Genomic DNA, 26,735 nt, shown 5'->3' on the forward strand with positions numbered 1-26,735 from the left:
TCCGGATCCGGATCCGCCCAGCCTGGCGTCACAGCACCGACAAGATGGCCGGGAGTACTGGGCGAAAGTGAGAGGAAACAAAAACACTGGCGTGCTACCCTTGCCGCAGATGCCAGACCTGTAGAGCTGCAGAAGACGAATTGGTGCACAGATAAACGCTGGGCGGTCGGTTTATTCAAGACTCCGTTCTTGGGGTGACATCTGCGGTATGCAGACAAATTGTGCTCCAAGCCATCTCGCTGACAGAACGTTTGTCAGGTCGTCTGCGTTGGCTAGCTAGCTAGTGAGCTAACCATGTTAGCTAGCTGACAACACCGTGAGTGAGAGAATACGCGTTCAGAAAGTGACAGTTAGGTATTTTTGAAATAAACAGTCGTTGCTTCTTCTTCGTTCCCGAGAACTAAAATTTGCTGCATCAGCATAACTTCCCCGAGTGGGAAATTGGATTTAACGCACTAGTTGACGCGTAGCCAACTGGTTAGCAAGCTAACATTGCGGATTTCTTGCTCGCAGCTTCAGAGTTAGCGTTAGCAAACGTCTGTTAGCTTGCTCAGCTGTTTTGGGTGACTTGGGGTTGTTCCGACACAGGAAAGGTACACCCGTGTGTGTGGGAAGGACATTTTCCTCTTACGTAAAAGTACCGGAGACGGTTCTCAGTAGGCCTCGGTAAACAGGTGTCGTGGAGGATTGCTTACATTGACGGCACCACAGCCGGGGCTGTAAACACAAGTCAAGACGAGGAGATCTCAGCCCTGCGTTGTTGGACGAGTCGCAGTTCCGGGCAGCAGCAGCAGCATCATGGCCCATTCTCCCGTTCAGGGTAACCTGCCAGGGATGCAGGTAAGCCAGATGTCTTTTGAATTTGTTCCGCAAGAAGTAGCCGAGGTCATTGCCAGAACAAAATGTTCACTTCTTGTGGACCTTGCAACGCACACTTATCAAATTCAGTGATGTGGGGCATTTTAGGACTCAATTAGCTACACTCCGTGAAACCTGGTACTCTCGAGGTCGGAAGTCGGAAAATATTTCAAAGATTGTGATTCACCTAAGCGTTGCTGTAATGGGTGAAATGAATCGGAGGGAATGCATGTAAGTTATGTCACAGTTAATCAGACGACACAAAACACGAAGCATCCTAAACATAGGTCCCTAACACGCACGGGACGGCTGGCAAACATGGCAGTAAGTTAATTTCACATCTTTGCCATGTTGTCGTTGTTTGTTATTAACAGCTAGTCGTGCGCTGACTGCCACATCTTTGCAACAGATATATGCGCAGGGTACGCGAAATTCCGATGTTTCGTCCGTCACTTGAAGGCGGTAGAGCTCTCCAGATCACCTGCACAGAGAAACCAACGTGCGCGCACAAGCCTTGCTCTTGCCTCTGCCGCTATCTTTAGGACCGTGCCTATAGGGGGATAATTGTGTTGGGCAGATAGAGGAGATAACCGTTCTCAATGTAAACTGCTTCATGTACCCGATTACATCCCCTGTGCAGGCTACTTAGCAGGTTTATCTGTCTCTGGTATGGAAGTAGATGAGTGCAGATCCAGGATCTGGGTGGGGGGGGGGTGCATTAGAGACGGACAAACTGCTGGGACTGTGGCACTGATACAGGTTTTATTTAGAACATTTGAACTCATACTAAGTTGTAAAGAAGTTATTGCTACCGGGCGGGTGAAGATTGTCCCCCAGTTTAAATTAAACTGCAGGACACAGCGGCGAGTGGAATCAGTGTTGTCGCTTGAAAGTTACATTTTTCTAGCAGTATTGTCATATTTCACATTGATTTTTCTACGGGCATCACCCCAGCTATGTAAGATGGAAATTTGCAGCAGCAGTCAGTATTTGTCTGCCATTGACTGGAGGCTCATGTTCCAGTTTGAACCCTTGTTCCCACATAAAGCATCTAATTGTTTTATTGAAAATTAACTCATCTCTGTATCACTTCTTCATCTGTTCTGAACCACACTTTCCTACAGCAGAATCACTGTTTATTTTTTATTTTTTTAATAAATCTCTTTTAAGGCACCCAAAGGCTATCCTTTGGTGACATGAAAGGATCCTTTCTTTCAAAAGGTAGCGGTTTCATTTTTAGCTATCCCAAAATGGACATATTGACCCTTTCCTTGCTCAAAAGAGGTCATGAAAGGAAGTTGTTTTTGTCAGCGCCTGCTCTTGTGTTTCCCACATAACAGCCTCTGGAGAGTAAAGTCATTTTAGTTCACTTCCTGAGGCGTTCAAGTAGGGTTTTTTTTTTCATTCCACACTCAGATAGACACGCTACAGTGTGCTACCCCAGAAAAGTTGGACATATGCCTCAGCTGTCATTGGATTCACTGAACACATTTTCAGCTTTTCCACTGACATATAAACACTTCAGAGGTCCAGCTAAGCTTTTCTTTAGCTGACCCCCCTAACAGAGTTTGAAATCACGCAGAACTATTTGTTTTGACTTTCCTGTTCTACCTCAAGACAAGTTATAATTATGTCTCAGAGGGCCAACAGTCCTTTTAGCTGTAAAAGTAATATGATGTTAGAGAGCTTACATCACTGCATCTCAGCACAAACTGGCTTATTTACAACTATTGCACCTAATCTGTCCAAAACCCAGGAAATAGGAAAGAGGCTACAATCATTGGCGATAGGCAAATGAATCTCAAAACATAGAAATAACAAATTAAAATGACTCTAATGAAATAAATTTGTCAGAAAACCTTACATGAAAATGTTTTATTTTTGGGTTAACACCTGAGGACAATTTTATAGGACCTCCACAGATATTTCCCACTTAAAATGCTTGCTGTATCCTTCTTTATCTACATCCCAAACAGCGTATACTGATGTTGTCAACACAGCTGTAGGAGATATATCATATATAAGCTTTCCTCTTGCAGCTACAATATACGGAGGCATGTAGAAAGTTGGATACATTGAATGATGGTTAGTCTTAGTCATGATAAGGTGTGCATGAAGCCTTGATGATTAATGTCCTGCAGCCATGAACCCTGTCACCTTTGGAAGCCTGCTATAGGCTAATTCAGTGCTTTAGGGAGTGCAGTGGAGGTAGAAATAATTGTAGTTCTCATTTACTGCAGTCAGCACTGATGAATCACACTTTGACTTTGCTGCAAGTTACTTTTAGGTTTTTGCAAAGCTTTTAGGTCCTAAGATCATTTCTTACAAGATTTCCTGGCACATTAATTGATTAATCAGTCAATAATTAATCTGTCACCAGAAGAATAATCTGCAAGTATTTTAATTATCAATTAATCTTTTTTCTTTTCTTTTTTTTTTGGTCATTTTTCAAGCAAAAAACAAAAACTGCTATTGTCAGTCTCTCAAATATGAAGATTTCCTGCTTTTATTAAATACTGTTCGGTTCTAGACTGTTGATAGGACAGAACAAGACTTTTGAAGATGTTACATTGGACTCTGAGAAAGTGGGATGGACAGTTTTCCCCTTTTTTTATATTTTATAGATAGAGAAAATAATTGGCAAACTGAAATGAGCAATATGAAATAATTTGAAAATAATCATGGCAATAGGAGAGAATAGGACAATAGAGCTTACAGAAGCACCTGGGTATGGAGAGGACTGAAATGTAATTCAGGTACATGTTTTGTGTTATTTCAATTCTTTTTTTAATCTACATGTTGTCCAATTGTTACTCTTTCCCTTTCATTCTCCTGTGTCTTTCTCTCTGTAAAAAAACACAAGGTGCTGCAATGAGTGAATTAATGTATCCTGTAAGAATGGCCCCCTGCTGGTGTTTCCTATTTACTCCCAAACATTCAGTTCTTTTCAGACATTCCTTTTTCTTTTTTTCCTTCTTTTTTTTAATCCGCCTTCCCCTTACCTCCCTGCTTTTTTTCCCCCTCCCCATCACCGCCAGAACGCCAAAGTGGACCCGGAGGAGCTGTTCACCAAGCTGGAGCGCATTGGCAAGGGTTCCTTTGGCGAGGTGTTCAAAGGCATCGATAATCGCACCCAGAAAGTAGTGGCCATCAAGATCATAGACCTGGAGGAAGCCGAAGATGAGATTGAAGACATCCAGCAGGAGATCACGGTTCTTAGCCAGTGTGACAGCCCCTTTGTCACCAAGTACTACGGCTCATACCTGAAGGTGATCTTTGTTACACCACATGGGCATGGACATGTATATAGTCAGTATAATAAGCATTGAAAGTTCCTTGTTCATTATTTTTCCCTGTAAGTCAAACCTCCAAGTGAACAAATGGGATGACAAACAAAAGCGTTTCTCCCCCCCTCTACTCACTTTGTCCCTGAATAATCCTAAATTAAAAAGGGATTATCCTCAGACGACTTTAGACTCCCACCAAGCCCATACTAGTGTCGTCATAACTTGTTTAGGAATGCACCTGGCTCTTGACACCTCGCAGTAAGGCCAGTAACCACCTTAACAAATGAGCTGTAAATATTTCTCCACAAATGCACCAGAGTACTTAGACGTCCTTTTCCTCATCGCTGGCAGCTCATTCTCTTCTTTCTGTGTCTCCTCTGCTCCAGGACACAAAGTTATGGATCATTATGGAGTATTTAGGTGGAGGCTCAGCATTAGACTTGGTAAGTAATTCACTGCACCATTTTTTTGTTGTACTGAGCTCTGTAGTTCTTTTTTAATCACCCAGAAATTCAATTAAAGAAATTGCTTAGCTGAGGTGTTAAGTACTACCCACTATGTTTTTTTTTTTTTTTTTTTTTTAATGAGTTTTTGGAGGACAAGATGAACGCCATTGAGCCCTGCATTGTATATTTCTGAACCTTGGCAAATCTCACAAGACTCATCTTTATCCACATATAGCTGTGTAAATAGTAAAATATGTTTTAAAAAGATAAGATTGAAGATATTCTACATTTTTGATATTAACAACAAATCCCATTAAAAGACCAACACCAAGAATGTGGTCACTGGTTTTTAGCAAAAATTACTCAAACAGGAGTTTGTTTGTTGGAGACTGTGTTTAATCCACATGTGGTACTCTAGCTGAGTATTTCTGGCAGCAGGACGGTGTATGTGAGATTGAGTCACAGTGAACTACAGTGTGTGTGTTCATGGTAACAAAGGAACATGTCACCCAGTGCAACAGTGAGGCTCACTGATGTGTTTTTAATGGTTTTTGGACAATAACGGAGCTCTATGAGGAATAAGATATATTGGGCCTTGGAAAAACACACAATTTGGAAATTTATTTTGGTATGCAATCAGTAACAGAGACGATGAGAAAATATTTTTTTAAACAAAGGGGAAAAAAGGAAATTACTCAGATACCACAGTTAAAAACAATACTAGACAATAATGCAACATAAAGATTTCTACAGTCCGAAAAAAGTGTAGGCTAAATCTGCAGCTTATTGTTCCTGCCATTTTAAAGAAAAATATAGAATATCACTAGACTCATTTAATCTGAGTTAAAGTTGTATTTTTGCCTTTAGATAAGTTTGTCATTGCTACTGTAAAACTAACAAACATCCACCCTTAAGCTCAGCTGAGATCCACACTGTGGTTGTTTATTTTTCTCCTAAAGATGGAGCCCGGAGCTCTGGATGAGACCCAAATTGCCACGATCTTGAGAGAGATCCTCAAGGGCCTGGAGTATCTGCACTCTGAGAAGAAAATCCACAGGGATATCAAAGGTAGCTGCCTGACTGAGAGTGCTGCCGTTAGAGGACACAGGTTTCAGTTGACTAAATGGCATTAGTGAGCACGCACAAATATCACATAGCACGTTAATGGTATTGATGTCCACTCACGGTTTCATTCATTATGTAATTTGTATTTCATCGGGGAGTTGAGGGGTACACTGTAGCAGTACACTAAGAGGCTTTTGACAGTAGGTTCCCCGTTTATTAAATAAATCGGGGATGCAGACAAATGGCTTTGACAGACGCGTCTGAAGATGTAGCATGGCGTCTCACTCAGCGCGTCCAGTCCAAGCTGGATCACATCAACCTTCAGTCTGTCCTCCCCTCCCCTCCACAGCTGCCAATGTGCTGCTGTCTGAGCAAGGCGAGGTGAAGCTGGCAGACTTTGGGGTGGCGGGCCAGCTCACCGACACCCAGATCAAGCGCAACACCTTTGTTGGCACACCCTTCTGGATGGCCCCCGAGGTCATCAAACAGTCGGCCTACGACTCTAAGGTGAGGTTAAAACGATTGGGGTTACTTTATATTCACACTGAACACTTCATTACCTGTTCTCACGCTCATTCCAGCTACATTGATTTGCAATCCTCTGTCAGAATAAGACTTTGAAACAGTACCACCACTCTATGGGACTGCACCTCTGTCAGACCTGCCTACTATCTACCTACGGGTACAAATGAAGTAACCCGAACCTGAGAGCAGAACGTCAACGTGATGCTGACACTTAAGTGACAGAAAGTATGAAAGTCTGTATATTTGGGCTGTGCTTACACCTACAACTTTAACATCATATACTGTTACATCTGCAACAAATATGCAGTTGCTCCCGCTTCTTTGGTCATGTGGGTTTGGTCATGTCACTGGTTTCCAGACGTTATTAAACCATGGCCGCCCCTTAGACTCCTGACAGACCAGTACAACTAACAAGGTGATGGCCACGTGAGTGGAGGCGGTAGCCAAGCTGGCACCACTACAACTAGCAAGTTCATCTGTTAGCATGTTTATTACTGGCTAACCAGTGCTGGCTGTGTGAGCTATTATTAGGTTACTAATAGACCACACTGATTGTGTGTTTGACAATGTTGCTTTATGAGTTATATTTTTAAAAAATGTTATAATGGAAACATTTCAATATGAATTGATTAAAGAAAATTACGTTTGTTGTCTTTTTATCACAGTAGCATTGAGCTGTTTCTTCTCTATTATATGATACTTTGGTGAAAGCCTTTTGCAGTGCAAGAGACCCACTTAGATTACTTAGAGAGTTCTGTGATGATAAAGCTGTAATACAAAAAGCAGAGTATTCAAATTTTCATGATCATCATTTTTACACTGTTGTTTTTTGTTTTTGTTTTTTAAATTTAAAGGGAAAGCAGCAGGTTGATTAACAAACTGTACTTGGTTTCTTCCTTTGCTCTGACTAATGATTCAAGGAAAGTAGAGTTATGAGCTTCTTCACTGTTGACCTTCTTTTTACAGTAAAAGTACACAAGCTAGCAAGGCTACTGAAAAGTAGCCTACTGACCCCTTTCCCTCTCTCCGTCAGTCGTGTGCCCTTGTCTCGCCCGTCGCAGTGGTCCCCGGAGAGTCTCCTTCATAGTGGTTATTTTTATCTGCCATAGTATCCTTCCTCGAACAACATCTCAATTACCTCTCTTAGTCGCTCGAAGCATTCACCATCTTTGCTGGCTAAACGAGGGGTGTCTCTTGAGCTCACTTAGCACCATTGCCACATTTTGACAGGTTTACCCCGCAGAGGAAGCATCCTGGTTTGGGACAGCTAGCTTCCCCGAAGCCACAAGATGTCATAAACCAAGCAGCTATCACTGCACAGACACATTTTAGTTCATTTGGGCGGCTCGAAGTGTCGTTAAGAGCTGAGATGTATCAGGATTTCCTTGAGCTCTATTTACAGTAACAGGTCTTTCCATTGCTGCTCTGACAGTTATTTCTGACTGCAGTGCACCTAGAATGTGTACAGCGTTTATATAGTACAACCGATACCCGTTGCTTCCATGTCACCTATCTTAGCTGCTGCCGAACTGCATATTTAACTTGGTTTTTATAATGGTAGTTTTGATGTTTAATTCCATTTCTTCTCTTTTGAGATGTCTGAAAACATAATGTTGTTTATTTTTTCATGTTCTGAGACATTCAGATGTTTAGATTAAAAAAAATGGAAGTAAATCTTTCTGCACCTCGGCCTGTCTGCAAAGCACTACTGGCTGCCATGACATTCTGTTAGGAAACTGCTGATTTACACTGTGCTTATTCTGCTGAGATGCACAGTCATTTCAGGCAGCCTATGACTGACCGTATAAAGTCACTGAAGTAGCTTTTCCCACAACTTTCTGCTCTTACTCAGATAGTTATTTTGAGAACAGTTTTGCGACTAGTCTACCCACCTCTGGTCAAAGCTCAAGGATTTTTCTGCAGGGGTTGTGCTGAGGTTTGTTTGCTGCATTTACAATAACAGCATCTCAACAGACTAAGCTTCAGGATTTAGAGCCCCAAAATTGAGCAATAAAGATAAGGTAGCACCGGGATTATGAAGGTCTTGGAGTTCAGGATGTGTGTAAACCCCAAAATTATGAAAGAAGTGGAGGATTACTGTAGGGAGTCCAGGGAAGAAATAGTAGTGGCTCTGACTGTTGGTTAGCTTCCATGCCTTTGCATAAATAATGTGCGTGCAAAATTGTAACCGTGTCTCCTTACGCGTTCCAGGCTGATATCTGGTCTCTAGGCATCACAGCCATTGAGCTGGCAAAAGGCGAGCCGCCTCACTCAGAGCTCCATCCCATGAAGGTTTTATTCCTCATCCCAAAGAACAACCCGCCTACGCTGGAGGGAAACTACAGCAAACCGCTTAAGGAGTTTGTCGAGGCCTGTCTCAACAAAGAGCCCAGTTTTGTAAGTTTGTTATTTTTGTATGTAAGGATTTGTTTTTCTGTCTGTACAGATAACTCAGACTTTCAGTGTGCTTTTCCTGACTGTGCCTTGTGCTCATCTCACTCACTTTTCCTCTCTTCTCTTCATCTCCACAGAGGCCAACTGCCAAAGAGCTGTTGAAGCATAAGCTGATCGTTCGCCATGCGAAAAAGACCTCCTACCTGACCGAGCTGGTGGACAAGTACAAGAGGTGGAAGGCAGAGCAGTCCAGAACCACAGAGTCCAGTTCTGATGAGTCTGACTCGTAAGTCTGATGCTTTTTCTGAGCTCTATTGTGAAAATACACTAATTGTTCCTAATCAATTCCTCTGTCATTCTTAGAGCTCGTGTCTGGGTTTTATTGCTTATCCTTTTGTTTTTACTGCTTGTTATTACACAAGCTGCTCTTATTACTCCTATTTTGAAAAGTACCGAAATAAATTTGACACAGACACACCCTGCTGAGGTAGAGAAACCTCCCCTCTGCTGCTTGTCCTCCCACATTTTTTGTGATGAGCTTTAAGCACTTACCATGCACGACTGCATCACCTATCCTGATAAATATTCAAATCCTCTTTAATACCTGTCCAACCAGAGAGCAAGATGGGCAAGCGTCGGGAGGGAACGACTTTGGCAGTGATGACTGGATCTTCACCATCCGAGAGAAGGACCCCAAGAAGCTACAGAATGGGGAGGGACAGTCAGGGGCCACAGATCAGGTGAGACATGAGTGGGTCATAGGTTAAAAAATGAAGAATCAGACTACTCTCCGGGATCTGATTTCCCGTCTGAATGTTGATATTAAGTTACCAAAATCCATCTTCAACACACGTTGAGAGAACAAATTTGCAGATTATGTCCACTGTTCCAGAACTAACAATAAAATGATACGGTGGTGTGATGTTATTTGAGGAAATATGCATGCGGTGCTGATTTAAAAGAAAAAAAAAAAAAAAACATCCCCCGAAGGTGATGCTGTGCTACTTTAACTTGTTTCCACTTCCCGTTTTCTCCCAACCTCACATCCCTCTTGTTTTGCCCACAGACAAAAGACATTCCAAAGAGGCCTTATTCACAGAGCCTGTCCACAGTCATCTCTCCGGCATTAGCTGAGGTAAGGAGCTAAATCTGAACAACCAACAGACTAGCTGGCCACAAATTAGTCTCCTTCACACTCATGACTTCTCATTTAATAGGACTATGTTGAATATAGTGAAATGTCATGATCCAGACTGTACACAAGACTCTCAATAGTGTTTTTTAAGGCCAAATATTTTGGGGGTGTAATTTGTGCCTGAAACTGACCCCTAGGGTGCTTTGACTGCTTACCTTTTTGGTTTGGTTCAAATGAAGTCTGGTGTGTTTGCCCAGTTCTAAGTAGAACTGCAAAGATTAGTCAAATAGAAAATTGAATTTGCAGCCATTTTGATAATCAAATAATGGTATTCGTCATTTTACACGCATCTGTTGTAAATTATAAAAGTATTTTCTAACAATTTATAGATACCAATTTCATCGAGAATCAATGGGCAGATTAAGCGATAATGAAAATAATTGTTAGCTGCACCCCTAGTTCCAGGCAGACTCAGGCGCAGGTCTTTTTTATATATATATATATATATATATATATACACACACACACACACACATTTATTTATTTTTTACATTTTTACTTATTCAGGAACATTTCACTGAGGGCCTGCTTTTGCAGGAACAGCCTGACCACACTCAGTTACACACATTCACACGTGGAAGCTGTCCAGTACAGCCACAGTCTCACCTGCCAGAGCCTAGTTCAAGGGCGCCTCTCATGTAGTAGTGAGGGAGGGGGTAAGCACTGCCTTTTCACTCTCCCCGCTGAGATTGGTCCTACCAGTCCGGGCATCAAACTGGCCAGCTTCCAGGATTCCAAAAGAGGTGTATTTATGTATGCAAGTCATGCGGTAACTGTGGTACCTGTACCGCACGTTGCCACGGGAGTGTGGGGATTTCTCTGCTCTAAAAATGGATCATGCTTCTTGTTCCCTTGGTCCAGACAGAATGAAGTGAGCTACAGGTGACAGTAGTGGTTAGAATGGGTTCGAGGGACCACAAGGGGTCCTTCAATCCACAGGCTCAGAACAATATGTAAATAGTTTCATTCCCTCGAGTGTTCAATGCTGAAAACCTTAAAACTTGGCTTTTCTGATTAGAGGTTGTATTCCACTTTGAGATCCATACATCACAAAACTCTACCCAGACTGGTTACTGGACATTAGACATCTGATATATGTGTTTGTCTCTAATTACACCATTTGTCTACCTCCTCACTATCTATCTGTCTATCGACCTATCGGCCTATCGAAGCTGAAGGCGAGACAGGAGCAGGTGAATGGGAACCCCATGGTCCTAGATGACCTGAGGGAGGCCATTCTGCTGGCTGAGGAGGCCTACCCTGGCATCTCCGATTCCCTGGTGGCCCACATGGTCCACAGGCTTCAGAGGTAACGGTTCCACTCTGATTTCATGCAACAAACACAACATTCAAACATTTAATCCAGATTTGCAGCTGTATTGTAGCATTTTGAAGTTGTTGCTTCAGATTGCATTTAGTAATCTGTTACCATTCTTGTCTGTTTTTTTTTTTTTTTCCAGTTTCTCCACAAGCAGGACGTCCTCCTCCTCCCCATAGTGATTGGCTCTCTGCCCCAGCCCTGCTCTCCCAGGCCCCCACCCCCCCACCCCCAACACCACAGCCAGGTCAGAGGGTTAAAAGTCAGGGGTCAACTCATTCAATACCAGCTGACCGTGTTTGACCTCCCGTGTGGGGGGGTGCTAACATAGCCTGTAAAAATGACTGAACTCCAAAGCGGAGGATAGCAGAGAAACTCTGGAGAGCATCTTTTAGCCACTTATGAGAGGGGAAGTTTGGGGGGGGGGGCAGCAAACCCCTTGGAATCGGCTGTGATGGGACAAGACTCAAAGTCAGAGCAACCCGCCAGAAAAACATTAACAGCCAAGTCAGACTCTGGGCTCTGTAGATGCGAGACTTCTCCAGTCTCACAGCACGGAGTCTCCACATGGAATTTGCTCGACGAGGAGCTGAAAATCGCCCCCCAAATGCAAGACAAGACTTCAGTCCCCCTCTTAATGCAGGCGTCATATCCCCAGAACCTCTGAAAGCATGCGTGATGAACCTGCAGGGATACTATCTTAGTGTGCGCGTGCTAAAATGCACAACATGTGTGTGGGCACCCGCGAGCGTGTCCGTGTGTGTGTGTGCACGTGTGCTCTTGCGTATGTAAGACTCCCTGTTAAGGCAAATTGCAGCATTTTTAATGAAACCTCAGGTAAAGTGCTTTAAGTGGACTTTGTCCTCCAAGGCAGTGGGAGGAGGGGGATTGGGGGGTCGCCGTGCTGTACATGATTACAAGTTGTCATTGCGGGAAATGAATCACTGTGTACAAAATGGTCATGCGCATTTTGTAGATATTGATAATGTTTAAAAGTAGATATTTAAAGATTTCAAGAATTACTCCAACAGAAAACAGAAAATGCCTTGCCTTTTTACACACACCTACGTTCTGGCATTTCATCACAGATTTAGTTTGTTTTATTTACTCGTCAGTGAGTGAAATTCAGTTCAGTATTCATCAGTGTTTTCTTTCTAAGTGACTGTCTCCAATCTTCCATTTCAATCACCTGCTGAATCATCAGACTATGATACTAAGCTTACTTTGTGTAGAGGCAGAAGCTTTTCCTTTGTTTTTGTAGTAGGGGGGGAAAACTCCTACCTGTACTTATACAATTTTAGACAACTTAAGTCAGTTTTTAAATTGTGTAGGACACGAATGAAGGTAGATGTGTCAGCAGTGGCTCGTAACAATATTGAGTGGAGCCTAGGACAATTACAAGGAGAGGAACCACTATAGGCGGTTGAATGCTGATATCATGTGAAGTATTATTTTTGTTCCTTGGCTTATAATTTATCCTCAGCATTACTTACAAAACTGAAGTGGGGGTGAGGAATAAGTGGCAAGGACCATTGTGGGCCATCCCATCGTAACACTTGTTCATGGCTAAACTGCACCGTATATCAGGACAGGCCAAGCTGCAGAAATCAACGCCATCCTTGTTTCCTCACTCCATACGTGGGTTCTAATTTCCACACCATGCTATAGAAGTGCCATGTCCTCTTTTATGCTTTCACCAGATGTTTGTAGTATGATTTGCACCTTTTTTTTTTTTTTTTTCTTTTTTCTTTTTTCTAATTTTCAGATCAGTTTTTTGCACTTTGAAAGTGTGTCGAGTATTTAAAGAAACCTGTAAGAGGAAAAAACACAAAACGAAAAAAGTTGCTAATAGCCATGTTTTACTATATATGTTTACTTAAGAGTTCCAGAATTTACTACTGTGCTAATGCAGCAATAATGTTGAGGAGTTGCAGCAAGGCGCACTTGTCAACACAGGGATTGAATGAAATTAAGAAATATCTGATATTTTTATAACTGCAAAGAGTTAAGTATGGAAATACGGAATGCTTTATGGATATGGGCACCCGCCTCTGGCAAAAAATATCTATACCTTACAGAAAAAACATATGCTACGGAAATAACTACAAAATGTGTACATTTGGTCTCCTTTATCATAGCTGACAGTTTATAGTACTGTATATAATCTTTGCTTGTGTCATTTGAGAATTCCCAAGTTAAATGTAAGCTCCTTGTAAGCTTTCAAAGTGACATGAGAAAATAAAGATCTAATGGTAACTGAGAACTTTGTGTCCTGTCTCATCGTCTGAAATGCTGAAATGATTAGTCTATAGTTCAGTTATCAATAAACAGTAGAAGGTGCCAAACGTTGGGTGGAACTTCCCATTCCCATACAGTATTCATGTTAAATCGTGTTTGAGCTAGCGTCAGAACCTCCAGGGGCTTTCAGGCTGTGCCACCAGAAATCTGTTGAGCCCTCTAGGGGACACCATTCTCCAACTCTGTCCTAACGGACCTTGAAACCGCCTTTTGAATCCTACTCTCACACAGACAAAGAGCAGATACTCAACCGCTTGGGCTGAACTACATCAGCTGACCCAGCTGCCTTCATCCGAATGCCGTGGCCTGCCACGAAAATTTTTGTCGGCATTCATGGTCTCGAGCGAGAGAGAGAGAGAGGCCTGCTGACTTTGTGGATTCCCCCTGGCTTTCCTTCTCGCTCCAGGAGGGAGGAGGTTGATTATTGATGATCCTGATTATTTTTCACTTTGGGCATGTTAGCATTTAGTTCAAAGCACCGCTGTGTCTACAGCCCCACACAGCAGCATGGCTGTAGACTCTTGGTTTTGTTTTAAGGCCAAACATTCTCTGGATAACAGTCACAGTCCTAGATGTGTGTAATTAGTATTCATAAAGGCTACAGAAACATTATCGGATTTTGCTATCCCTTTTGGATTTCAGGAGAATACCCAGAATTGACAAAATGTTAGGAACATCCATCAAATATTTCTTTTCTTGACAGCCTTCATGCTTGTGTAAACACTGAAATGACTCAAGTGTCTTTATTTAGATTCCGTATTTCACCATATTTCTGAAGCAGTTTTAGCAGGTGCACCATGGCTTACTCCAGATAAGTGTTCACTTATTTACATACTGTATGTGTCAAAGGGTTTTGTATTCAGCAAAATAAATTTATTTGAAATTATGCCATTACATAGGTTTTATGACACCATTCCTGATACAGATGTTTACTGGATATGCCTTACGTGTATGGGTTTGTTATTGTTTGTTTGTCTTCGGGTTTGTTTCTTTATTGAAGACCTTGATGAACAGCCACTATCAAAGTGTAGTATGCTCTCAGGCCAAAATGAAATCTGATTTTGAATGTGGAATATGATCGAAGGTTTCTGACTGAATAAGCAGCCTTCGGTGTAGGACTTTACCCTGGAGCAGATGAGAACGTCGTGTATATTCAACAGTGACAATATATTACGATACATACAAAACTGGGCTTAGAAATAAATACAAATGTTGGAATGCTTTCTTTGTATGTCTACTCCAGTATATTACAAAAGACTAAGAAACAAACATCACATTAAGCAGTGCAAAATAAATTACTGTAGAAACAAATTTACAAAAGCAAATTGTATGAGAACCTCTAAAAAAAAGGCATATTCTCTCGAGATTTGGCGATAATAGTGTTTAAATTGTCCCTGCCAAGATTCCTCACTAGCACTGTCCACCAAGAGCTATATATAACCACTTACGCCCTATTTCTGTGTTCTTACAATTTCTGCACCATTTCACTCAGGTCATCCATTCATTCTAACCACTACATGTACAGCAGTGCACTGGATTGCACTGACAAAATGACCAATCGGCAAGAACTAATCTGCACAGGCACTGTCCGGCATGAAACACCTAACCAAGTAGCATTTGTATAAAAAGAGGGAGACGCTGTGGAGAGGGGCAGCTTCACATGTTGGACTGTTTGGTTTCTTCCTCGTCGGAGCTGGAGTCAGAACTCCTTCTGTCGTCCTTGCAGTGCTCAACTGAGTCCTTCTTGGCCATCTCCAAACTCTTCTTCTTCTCCTGCTCTCCAGGCTCCATATTGGCAAACTGGGCTTCTATCTTGGTCGGGTCAGTGTAGGTGTAGAAATAGGCCATGATCGCGAATATGATGCAGACTAACACCAGCAGAGAGGAGAAGAGGATGTACTCGGCCCACTAGAACAGAAACACACACACACTGTTAATTTGGAGAAGCTGAAAGGAACACTCTGGCATTTTTGGGAACTAGCTAGTTGAGAAGATTGATGGAGCCAGGAGGTGATTAGCTTAGTTTAGCATAAAGACTGGAAACAAGGGAAATAGCTAGCCTGGCCCTCTAAAGCTCACAAATGAACAAATGATATCTTGTTTAATCTGTAGGAAAACTGATATAAAAACACCAAGTTGCAGTTTTACAGGAAGGGATTTAAAAAAATATATATACATATATATACTAGTCAGACTCGTTCCCTATTTATGCTAAGCTAAGATAAGCTAACCATCTCCTGGCTGCAGCTTCATATTTAACGAACAGATGTGAGCGTGATATGAATCGTCTCATCAAACTTGCAGTTAGAAAGCAAATGAGTGCATTTCCAAGTATTTCAAGCTGTTCTTTTCATTTAACTTCCACCTAAAAATTGGACTAAAAAGTTAAGTAGTTAATGGCAGCATGTGTAGCCCTAAAATGCTGCCATGAAACAATTAAAGTGAATGGCAAATGAACCTTTTTTATAATTGTTACGTTAATATAAGTAGCAGAAACAAGCTGGAAACACAATTGCCTTACAAAGATATATTTGTTAGCAAATGGTTGCTTATTTACACATCCACCAGATAAGTTACATGAGCAGTCGTATTGCCGGCTACCTGATGAATGTAAGTCCAATATTCACTCTCCTTTTAGCCCCGTTTTGCTTTCCACAACTCCTGAGAAAAATGCCTCCGAGAGCCAAGAGACTGAATCACAACAGTGACGGTTTGGGCCACGGAACCAAAACTCTGAGCAGAAAGATGCTAAAACGCTCCGTAAGGTAGGGGAACTGTGGAGTTTGCGGTTATACTCTGCGGGTTTTTCATTGTGAGCTTTCACAGGCAAGTGGTCAAGTACTAGTGGAGAATTTTCCCTCCTGCTCGTAAAGGCCAGTTTTAGTAGAATTCGCAAGGTTCCTCTGGGCAGTCAGTTCTCTTTGCTTTTCTATTTTAACTTCAAGTTTAGCTCTCAATTATAGGATTTATGTCACATGCAGGAAAACCTTGAGATGAATATTTTTGCCGATGCAACAGGGGGTTTACATTGAATGAAAAAAGAGCATGAGTTCGAAAAGAATTCTCTCTCTGATTTTGACCGATGTCGTGTTATCCCATGAGGACTTTGAGGTGAAAATAGTTTCTAATAGTCCTTCAATTTGCGATCCACACAGAAACAGGTGCTATTCTGCTATTGTAAGCCTCGACCCTATATAACATAACATGTATTACTGTGTTCCATCAAAAGCAATTACATCCAGTTTCATGCATGAAGTATAGGTATTTACATCCCATAAAATGAACGCGCCCAAGGTCAGTGAAGACAATACGTGTCTACCAATGGTTAAACGGAACCCGCCCACCTGCTCTGGGAGTGTCGCAGCCTCGGAGACAATGAGCACAATGATGTTCCCTACAGCCACGGTTAACAGCCAACCGGCCTGCAGTACAGCCTTCATGTTACTAGGTGCCTGGAGAGCAAGAGGAGATTCAAACAGAACTGCATATTACAGAAAATCAAGAAAGACATCGAGACATGGTTCGTCTTTCCGTATTTTGTGTCTCCGGTCAAATCGACATTAGGATAGACTTTAGTATCCAATGCCACTTTTATTATTTGTGTTTTCTGTAGATTCCACGCGGCTTTTTGTGTGAGGAAAACACCCTCTACCTGTGAGTAGGAGAACTCCAAGCCAGTGACAGAGAAGACCACCTCTCCTACAGTCATGAGGAAATACTGAGGAATCTGCCAGGCCATGTGGATGGTGTTAGGCTCGATGTCAGTCACTGATCGGATGCTCTTTCCGCACTGCAGGACACAGACAGTCGCTCAGATGTGCTACCTCGATCCAAAAAGTTGCATTCAATGAAACAATAATGAGACTCAAAATGTATTCATGAGTTACATTTTCTCCAAATGCAAATGTTGGTGGGATGATCAAGGTGTGAGAGCTGCCGAAGCCCAGTGTTTGACTGTAGACACACTCTTCTCCAGTGTTATTCGTGATCCTGAACTGAGCGCTGACATAAAAGGAAAAACACCATTCAGGGCAAAGCATTTTCTCTGGTACAACCGTACGTGACATGTAGTATATAATGAAATATCGGACTTACTCTCCATGTGGTACCGCAACATATTTAGACATTGTGTTGACGGCAAGGCCCCCGAAGTCCTGGTCGCCCACCGTCACATTCAAAGCTGAGCCAAAGCCACTAAAAAATCTGGGGAAGGAGAATTCCATACACAAGAGGTTAGGAAGCAAACGGTCTTAAGTAACAGCCGGGAACTATGTAACATCTGAAAATGTAACACAGTTCTTCCTCTTACAAATGAAAAGTTGAACTAATAAGCAACAGAACACGTCCTTGTTTAATTCAATACACTGAGGGGGTTTCACTGCTACAGTCTCACTTGATCGACGCTTAACTTAAAATCAGTCTTCTTGGTTGGGTACAGTCTTTGCGGGTGGAATCGTTTCGGAGTTCAAGCTAGCTACAGAACTCTATTAAAAATGAAAACAGCTTGCCGTTCATTTGTTTATGATTACACACTGGCGAAATAGCGACTCTACCACAACATATAGACCATAACTTTTCAAGACCGCGCTAAGGGCCCTGGGGTTCATAACGTTAGCCACCTACTTTTCTGAACATTTTATATTGAATTAAAGCCTAAGTCATATTTCCCCCCAGAAAAACTGCAGTTAACTGACTTTGCTCGGACGGCCAGGGAGAACTTGTGTGTAAAATATTTTGACACTATATAACATGGTCTGATCTCAGTATAACCAGCTCTGTTTTGTCTTGATTAGGACTTCTGTGTCATCATCTAAAGCAGTGGTTCCCAACCTGGAGGTCATAACCCCCAACCCCACCCCTCCACCCCAAGGGGTCCTAAATTAAAATTAATTTTTGTGCGTGACATGCGGAATACTGAGGGTACTTTAAACATCCATTAAATGAAACAATGTGAGAAGGTTCAAATTCCTCTTTGGCCAAGGCCATAACTTGTCTCAGTAGATGTTTATTTGTTTAAAGGGGGTCACAAGCAAAAAAGGTTAGGGACCACTGATCTAAAGACAATCATATAATATCGTACACTTTCATAACAATCATCTTCTATTAGCAGGCGTAGCCCCTGCCATTAAAAGGAAATGGCCATTTTGTCAGATTGAACATGGTTACTACAGCATGTAGTAACCATGCTGTAGGACAAAGAAAGACAACACCAAACTTTGAATGTGAGGATCAGCAAATAATTATTCTGTGCTAATGAAAAAAGCAGAACCTACACAGCTTTGCTGAGAGTAAAACCACTGTTTTGGGGATAACAAGGAGATGAAACAGAAAAGTACACACGTCTGCTCAGGCCTTCTGTGCAAATTCCTACAGGCCTTACAACAAGCTGAGACTTGCCTGATAGCGTTAGCGCCCTGCTCCGGCTTTGATTCGATGTCTCTGAACTGAAGATAGAAAGACACTTTAGAGCCTCCACATACTTAAGTTCAATTGGATACAATCCATTGATAAAGGAAACATACAGGATAAACATAATTAAAGTCCAACTCAAATTACATGTAGCCCTTTTTGCTGTCAAAAATAATACTGATATTGTTACCAGTTTCATATAATTAAATAGTTAAAAAAAAAATAATATCAGAAATGCTCCTTTTTGTCTCTGCAGCCGGTTTGGGCGTGTCTTCGTTTGATTGACAGCAGCCAGAGGGGCACGTCTGCATTTGATATGTTCGGTAAATGCAAATATGGTTTAAGATAAAACTATTTAATTGGCTGTCTAGAAACGGAGCAGAAAATTCCTCATCTGCGCATATAGAGAATTAATAGTAGTCCAACAAAATAATGGGGTGCCATCATAAAACCAAAAAATATACTATAAAATAAATAAATATACTGTAAATTCTCATGTATAAGCCTGTATTCAAATAATGATTAAAAAAATAATAATAAAAATTTCAGTTGGACTTTAATCCTGTCTAGCAGGTGTGCTCACAGCTAAAGGCGTGGGTTTGGTCCCCCTCTGAACGATGACCAGGGTACTCCGAGTGCCATTTGGTAACGTAATCTGGTAGGCGTGACCAGGCCCCAGACTCAGATAAAACGGCTTATCAAAGTTCAGGTAATCCTCATTGGTCTGTGGGAGAAAGAACATACTCAACATCAATATGTCCTCCAACCTTTACTATATCTGGCCTACTAAGTTTGAATACGTTTGGATCGTTAGTGTCGGTGTACTGTGTCTTATCGTGACCCGATTACCGCGAGGGACTCCAAGGTGAACTCGTTGGTCCCGGCTTTGATGGCCAGCGGTCTGTCTATCATGTTGGTGAACTTGGCTTGGCCCTCAGTGCTCGATGGGAACTTGGGCAGGGTTTGCTGGAAGAGGAGCGGAGTTGTGCGTGTGAAATTGTGCCTCATGAGGCCGTGCGTGTCTAAGTTTGCCCAGTGTGGGGGGGTTTCATGTGGTCTTACATCAACCTGTATCTGGACCAGAGCAGCAGCCACGAATGCGAGCGCAGCGAAGAACATCCCCACAGTCATCCTCTTCAAGGGACTGCAGAGCAAACGCACACGCAGACCACAGACACACATGTACACACGATTTGATTTCAACTCCATATCCCTGGACCATATTCAGTCACATGGTTTCAGCAGGCCAAAACAGTAACACTTTATTTTATCTCCCTTTTCTGAGCGTTAAAAACAGAATACAAACAGTATAAACAGTATATAACTGGTTTATAACGCACTCTAATCTAGATTAAGCTGTTGTTGTATTTCTCAACGATTATATCCTCTGGTTATAATCTCGTTTACAGGTGTATAAACTCACAATGAATGATTGACAATATAATTAACCAAACTCACCTGAAGTTTAATTTACACTTGGAAATCAGTGGGTACAACACACTGTCCATGATCGGCACCAAAATCAGGATCAAGATAGGGTTGACAGTCTGGTGGGAAGAAAGTGAGTCAGTCTTTTAAAGCCTATTCTCTCCGCTCCCGCCAACAGCACGTAGACACACCGCAACAAAGTAGGTCAAAAGTGTCTCACCTGCATCTGATCGGGCTGGATTGTGAGTATTCCCTGTTGAAGAAGGAAAAGGAGTGCGAAAGATAGAGGTTTAAAACGGGCCCCTCTGTGGCTGGAGCCAACAAAGTGTGGCTTTGTAAAATTGCTGCAAAAATAAACCCCCTTACAAAGTCACCGTTCAGGTTGGTCGCCTGGAGGGTCCATCTTGACCCCTGTGGAGGAGACACAGCTCTCATTTAGTCTGAGCTTTGGAGTCTGCCAGCACACTTCTGGGTACGAAGGATCGATTTCTGTCTCTATTAAAATTTGCTATTAATTAGGGACATTTCTGAGCGAACCCAGATCATCTAATACGAGAGATCAATCATCTGTCGGTGGACTTAGGAGGTACTCAGGGACAGAATATCGCATTCAGGGTCTCACACACACACACAACCACACACAGACACACTCATGCTCAAACGCAGACATACACACACAATCACATACAGTGTATGAGGGAGCAAATTGGTAGTTACCTGCTGGTCAAAGAGCGCCCAGAACATGGGCAGCGGGATGTAGAGGAACAACACCTTCAGCACCATCTTGACCTGGGCAATCAGGAGTTTCTGAACCACAACACAGAAAATGATCATGACTCATATGTCACTGGTTGTACTGTTTGTATTTTTCGTTTGCTCGTGTGTGTGTGTGTGTGTGTGTGTGTATTGCACTTACATCGTATTTCTCCTCAGCCCAGTCCATCCAGTGGGCTCTTTTGGCGTACTGCGGAGCGCGATGCCTGAAGCGGTTCGCGATAGCAAACTGCAGATAGCAGAAAGGACAGTGCCATGTCAATTTGGCCTCTGACCGGAATGCATTTTGTTTCCCTAAGCTGCAAACTGAAAGTTTGAATAAATGTGATGTCCCAGGGCCTTGTTTGAAACCATTCCCGAATCACACCACGCCGAAGCTGAAAAATGTTTGGGGCAACAACGTGTGCATCTTGGAGGAGCCACTTACCCCGATGCATTTGCAGACTTTCACCATGATGTTGCCTTGAGGGGCGGTCTTATTGTACATACCGCTTCCAGCAATGAACACAACTGCAGGCGGATACACACACACATCAAATATATATGAACATTTGATCATTTGTCGAAAAAAATTATCAGGAAAAAAAGGAGGCACTGGTTACAATTTCATTAATTAACTGATGTTATTATTATCTGCTATTTTATATTCATTATAAATATTTTTGGTACTATTTTTGGTGAAACTTACTTTATTGAGTGGAATTACACTCAAGAGTTACAAACTGCATCTAATGGGTTTCTGGTTAATGGTTAGCTAATCATTTCTTAACTGTTTAAGTAATAAGTAACTGTTAACGATTCGTTTGCAGCCTGGCAACCCAAAAGCTGCCGTACAAAAGGCTTATTTCTTATCTGTGAAAAGCTTTAATAAATCATCCATTAAGCAGCAAAAACGCATCATTGTACTGCCATTAAGTTGATCCACAGGAGATAGGTTAAAAAAAATAAATAAAACGGTCAAAACTCAAGTCGCAGCGGCCAAGACATTCTCAGTCCCCAGTATGGGGAGGATCCAAGGACACTGGATCCCACATTTCTCATAATGCAACCGGAGAGCGTCTTTTGTGGGACCCTCCCTGCCTCGTAAACGCCCGTGTCTTTCAAACTCCACACCTTCAGTTTGTGACGCGGCCTTTCCGTCAAACATTCTTAGTCCCCCAGCCCAAGCCGATGCCATCCCCGTGACATCATTGGGGCCCTTTTCTCAGACCCGAAAAAGCGGCTTTCACGGGCCGAGCAGAATGAGCACGAGGGCTGTGGCCTGTTGACGATACACTAACCCATCAGCTGCAACTTATTCACATTTGGTCCCTCTCCACTCAAAAACGTGTCTTGCTTATCGCTCTTTGACCGTGATGCTTGAGCTTCACTGTGCGGAACGAGTCGTGTGCAGAGTTTGATCATGGGAGGCTGCTTTTTCATGAGTTTTTAACAAAGCAGGAGAACACGCCCCATTGCAGAGTAGCACCGATGGGCTCATTACAGTCAATAGAGATGTTCAAAAAAACGAGCTCTTACTCAGGGCTACCACCATGAGGGCGGCAGGGACACCGAAGGCCAGCGTGTAGCACTTCTGCTTGGTGTAAATGCCACACTCCTGAGCTGGAAACCACACAAAGACACAGACACATTTTGTTAAAATTCGACATGTGCGTCGATGGCATACGTTACGCTCCGTGATGGGCCCTCAGTGTCCCCTCCTACCTCTGAGGATGGGGGTGATGACAGTGGACAGCAGACTGCCAGCATTGATGGACAGGTAGAAGATGGAGAAGAAGGTGCTTCTCTGCTTCTCCTGTGAGAGACAGGAAGTTAAACAGGTCTTGGACAAAGACTCCTGCCCAATTTTTATATAACACCCTATTTCGCCGGCGCCATTAAGGTAACAATCTTTGCCGCCGGCCTTGAACGGTGTAATAAAACCACTGAGAGAGCTGTACCCATGGTTATTAGTTAATAAACAACCGGCCGGAATGAATCAGAGATACAAGAAGTGCTGACGAGATGCCATTGACAGTTGTATGAGGTGTCCTTTAAATTGCTGCGTGTGGCCACGTGTGGGCAGGAAGGAGCGAGAGATAAGGCTCGCGTCCGGCACCCGGCGTGTGCATGCATGTACATAAAGGAAAGAGCCGTGTCTACGCGTACGTGTCCGCCTGGAGTTTAAATGTGTGTGTGTGTGTGTGTGTGTGTGTGTGTGTGTGTGCGCATGTACTATGCATGCGCAAGGTGTGTGCGCATCTAACCTGATGGTCTTCAAACTGGTCTCCACCAAAGGCAGCCACACAGGGTTTGATGCCTCCTGTTCCCAGTGCGATAAGGATCAATCCCACCATGGACAGAGCTCTGGCGGGGGGGGGGGGACACAGCACCGGCACAATGTCAGCGTCCGTCTGTAAACTCTTCATCCAGTGTGTGTGTGTGTGTGTGTGTGTGCTCAACTCACATGTGGAGACTCATGTTGTCGGGGGTGCCGTCCCTGTTTGTGTCTGTGATGTCATGGATGGCACTTACGGCCAGGATGGTTTGTCCCACCGCATAAACGATGGACAGGTAAACAATAGTCCTGGGCAGAGGGAGGAGGAGGAGGAGGAGGAGGAGGAGGGAGCGGAGAGGCAAACAGGTTTACCTCATGTTCAGGTGGAGATAATGTAGACAAGGGTCAAAAATCCAAGGATGTTGATTCTGTGAGATATTCTTTTACCCCAACTCTACACAGCTTTTAACGTATTTAATATGTATATGTGCAGCTAGACGAGATCAGGAATGCAAACCATATATATCTACTACAACCTTCGAGGACACCACTATATCAAGGAAATTACGGTTTACGGATTTTAGTACCTTTTTAAGAAGCAAACCGCAAAGTTTGGCTGCGGGCCAAAGATTGGCAGGATTCGGAACTCACTTGAACTTGCCGAGCCACGAGTCAGCCACAATGGCCCCCAGGATGGGCATCAGGTAGCAGAGGGCCGCGAAGGTGTGGTAGATGGTGGTGGCGAAGTCGTCGTCCCACCTCAGAAAGTACTTGAAGTACAGCACCAGCACGGCTGCAGACGGCGGAGGGGCAGGAGGATGAAGACAAAGGTGGGAGAGGTGTTCAGACCTTTCACTTGAGTAAAAGTAGCAATAAACTGTGTAAAAATATTCTGTTACAAGTAAAAAGTCCTGTCTTCCCAATGTTACTTCTAAAACTACAGAGTTATGATCAACAGATTTATTTGACGGCTGAAGTTACTTCACAGATTAGGATTTGACACTCAGAAACATAGAATAAGCTCTTAAAATGCAATGCACTGTTAAAAAAGTAAACCAGCGGTTTCCAGTTTTTTTGGGACCTCTGACCTCGTGGCGTTGCAGATGTTAGCAGTTAGCTTCGCTGCAACACCGTTTGCTCGTTTGCGGGCTTGCAGGTGGGCAGCTGCCCGAAAACGTCTGTGCAATGCGCGATATAAAGACCTGACATGAAGTGCTGTCTTACTTTGGATTTTTTTTTTTCATGGTTTCATAGTTTGAGGCCCAAAAAGGTAGAATTATCCAACATTTCACACAAAAAAAAAAAAAGTATGAAGTAACATAAAATGGAAATACCCAAGTAAAGCAAAATACCTTAAAATTTGACATAAGTATGGTCCTTGAATAAATCTACTTTCCACCATTGGGTGCAGGGGAGGCACAGAGAAAATGACGCAGCCTCCTGGAACGCGAACAAACCCAAATGTAACCGTGCGAACGGCATCAGATCCAGAACAGCCCACTCACCTCGCATGCCGTAGTAGGAGAAGCGCTCGCAGAACTCATTGACCACGATGAAGAAGATGCTTATCGGGTAGCCGCAGACAGCGAACTGCTAGAAGCGGAGGAGAAATGGAGGGATGTTACTCGAGGGGGCATTTGTCTGCAGGCTCTGCACAGCAGGTACAAAACTCACTGTACGCACGAAAGCAGGCAGTTGAATCCGAGCAGTAAACAATACATTTCTGCATTTTGTGAATACTACAGCCAGTAGGCTAAATGTTGGACTTACATGTCTTTGCTTGGGTCTCCTCACCTCTTCTTTGTCTGTAGACGTACATTATATATATTATATAAACTGATTTTTCTTCTTGTGAAACATAAAAAACATTGTTAAATGTAACCAACTGAACAAATCCAATAATCACTGTGCAAAAGACACAGAGTACACCGGTTAGGTATGAATGTTTGTCCCCCTGAAATTTAAGCTCGTAGGCCTTGAACAAATAACAGTTCATCGTGAAACAAGAAGAAGAAAGAGTAATGCATGATATAAACAAAGATTATTCCTCTAAAACTGGCAGGAAAGGAAATCCCAGGTGTAAGTATGGGTTCCTGAGCGTCCCGGTCACGTTTCCACTCCAGGCTGGGACTCACCTGCCATGGCTGCTCTGTTTGCCTCACGGTGCCCTTCCCAACTGTATCCTTCAATAAAAAGAGATAGAGAGACCAGTGACCCCTGTCCAGATCCGCGACAAGAAGACCGAGCAGAGGCCCGGCCAGCTCCTTATGTAACCTCCCATCGAACCTCCTGCAACACCCACCGATGCCGCGCTCGCACGCACCGCGAACACCCTGTCCCGCACCTCCCAACATGCAAGTGACCATTATTCCAACCTGCCATCACCTTCTCTTCATCATTATCACAACTCTATGTGTGTGTGTGTGTGTGTGTGTGACAGTGAGCAATTAGTTTATGACTCTGGGGACTCAATCAGAGGATCCCGCCTACAGATAAAGAGGATTGGTCAAGTCAGCTGACGAAGGGGGAAAGGTTCACAGCGTTTTTTTTCTTAGCGCTGGATCTCCTTCCTTACCACCTCCAAGGAGGTTATGTAACCACGCACGTTTGTTTGTTTGTTTGTCAGCAGGGTTACGCAGAGAGCACGGATTTGCACCGAACTCGGCGGAGGGATGGGGCACAGGCAAGGGAAGAACCCATTGCATGCTGGGGGCAGATCCAGATCATTTACTATGAATCCGATTTTTTTTTTTTTCCTCTACCAAGTTTGGTGTGTGTCGTTGGACGTTGGCCTTGGTGGAAGACTGACTGTTTTAAAAATGATGGCATTAAAATAAACATTGTTTTTACAAGTAGTACGTGCACATATAATGTACATGCAGCACTTACTTTTAATCCCTGTGGTTTATGTATTAGCAGACTGTATTTGTGTACACATTTGCGTATATACATTTATATTATCCCCAGGTTTGCGTCTCATTTGTATTACCGTTATCCTGTCATAGCCGCGGAGCGAAGCATCAATTTGAAATGCGCGTTTCACGATCTAGTTCTTCGATCTAACAAGATTTGCTTGTGAAGCGTTACCTGAGCACTTATTTGTCTAAAACCTACTGATGAAGATTTTTTTTTTTGTATTTCAGATCCGCTGACACGTGTGGATTTGGTTACGTTTGTGTGAGTTCTGAGGCCCCTTCTTCACAGGCCCTGGTCCACAAACGCACGTGGCTCGTGGAAAAACCCGGACGTGTGGTCTCTCGGCACATTCGCGTGGAATTCCAAAGTGGGAAGGATAAAATAGCTTGTCACCGTTTGATTAGAGAGTGTTTAATGAAGTATTTTTTTCTTCGAGGATTCTGGTGTCACGTGGCTTTCATTTTGGAAACTTCACAGCTGCATTGACTGTAGTCGTGTTCCTTGCTTGCATGCAACAATTTAAGTATCAGTTTAATCTTTCTCTTCATTTGCCTGCAGTTCCAAA

The 26,735-nt window shown here is 43.0% G+C and overlaps 2 protein-coding genes across 3 annotated transcripts; one reads left to right on the top strand and one right to left on the bottom strand.

The window, feature by feature from the left end:
* stk24b (serine/threonine kinase 24b (STE20 homolog, yeast)) lies at positions 1–14,573 on the top strand. Its single transcript, XM_040141859.1, has 11 exons — positions 1–840; positions 3,897–4,127; positions 4,532–4,588; positions 5,551–5,659; positions 6,006–6,163; positions 8,393–8,578; positions 8,713–8,861; positions 9,192–9,315; positions 9,642–9,710; positions 10,943–11,079; positions 11,231–14,573. Exons 1-11 carry the CDS (start codon positions 799–801, stop codon positions 11,265–11,267), a joined length of 1,299 nt encoding a protein of 432 aa, XP_039997793.1. The 5' UTR covers positions 1–798; the 3' UTR covers positions 11,268–14,573.
* A 99-nt stretch (positions 14,574–14,672) lies between these two features.
* Positions 14,673–25,470, bottom strand: slc15a1b (solute carrier family 15 member 1b). Of its 2 annotated transcripts, none has more exons than XM_040141857.1 (23): positions 25,390–25,470; positions 25,025–25,059; positions 24,760–24,844; positions 23,906–24,047; positions 23,444–23,563; positions 23,244–23,343; positions 22,702–22,792; positions 22,516–22,599; positions 21,425–21,507; positions 21,140–21,226; positions 20,941–21,030; positions 20,590–20,634; positions 20,444–20,476; positions 20,254–20,342; positions 19,858–19,939; positions 19,645–19,761; positions 19,379–19,519; positions 18,784–18,830; positions 17,482–17,589; positions 17,274–17,388; positions 17,039–17,176; positions 16,731–16,838; positions 14,673–15,294 (listed from the first exon to the last, which is right to left on the bottom strand). In XM_040141857.1, the coding sequence occupies exons 1-23, from the start codon at positions 25,394–25,396 to the stop codon at positions 15,043–15,045; spliced, it is 2,199 nt and encodes a 732-aa protein (XP_039997791.1). In that variant the 5' UTR covers positions 25,397–25,470; the 3' UTR covers positions 14,673–15,042. The 2 variants fall into 2 exon arrangements, with proteins under 2 accessions (XP_039997791.1, XP_039997790.1); XM_040141856.1 differs by having other exon boundaries at positions 24,760–24,847.
* Between the last annotated feature and the right edge of the window lie 1,265 nt (positions 25,471–26,735).

Source organism: Xiphias gladius, chromosome 13 (assembly GCF_016859285.1).
Source record: "Xiphias gladius isolate SHS-SW01 ecotype Sanya breed wild chromosome 13, ASM1685928v1, whole genome shotgun sequence".
NCBI classification, from domain to species: Eukaryota; Metazoa; Chordata; class Actinopteri; order Istiophoriformes; family Xiphiidae; genus Xiphias; species Xiphias gladius.

Coding starts and splice junctions, on each gene's coding strand:
- stk24b (XM_040141859.1), top strand. CDS start 799: ATGGCCCATTCTCCCGTTCAGGGTAACCTGCCAGGGATGCAG. Junction 6,164..8,392: donor AGTCGGCCTACGACTCTAAG/GTGAGGTTAAAA, acceptor TACGCGTTCCAG/GCTGATATCTGGTCTCTAGG. Junction 11,080..11,230: donor ATGGTCCACAGGCTTCAGAG/GTAACGGTTCCA, acceptor TTTTTTTTCCAG/TTTCTCCACAAGCAGGACGT.
- slc15a1b (XM_040141856.1), bottom strand. Junction 24,048..24,759: donor CTCCTACTACGGCATGCGAG/GTGAGTGGGCTG, acceptor CGCCGTCTGCAG/CCGTGCTGGTGCTGTACTTC. Junction 17,389..17,481: donor GTTGCGGTACCACATGGAGA/GTAAGTCCGATA, acceptor CTTTTATGTCAG/CGCTCAGTTCAGGATCACGA.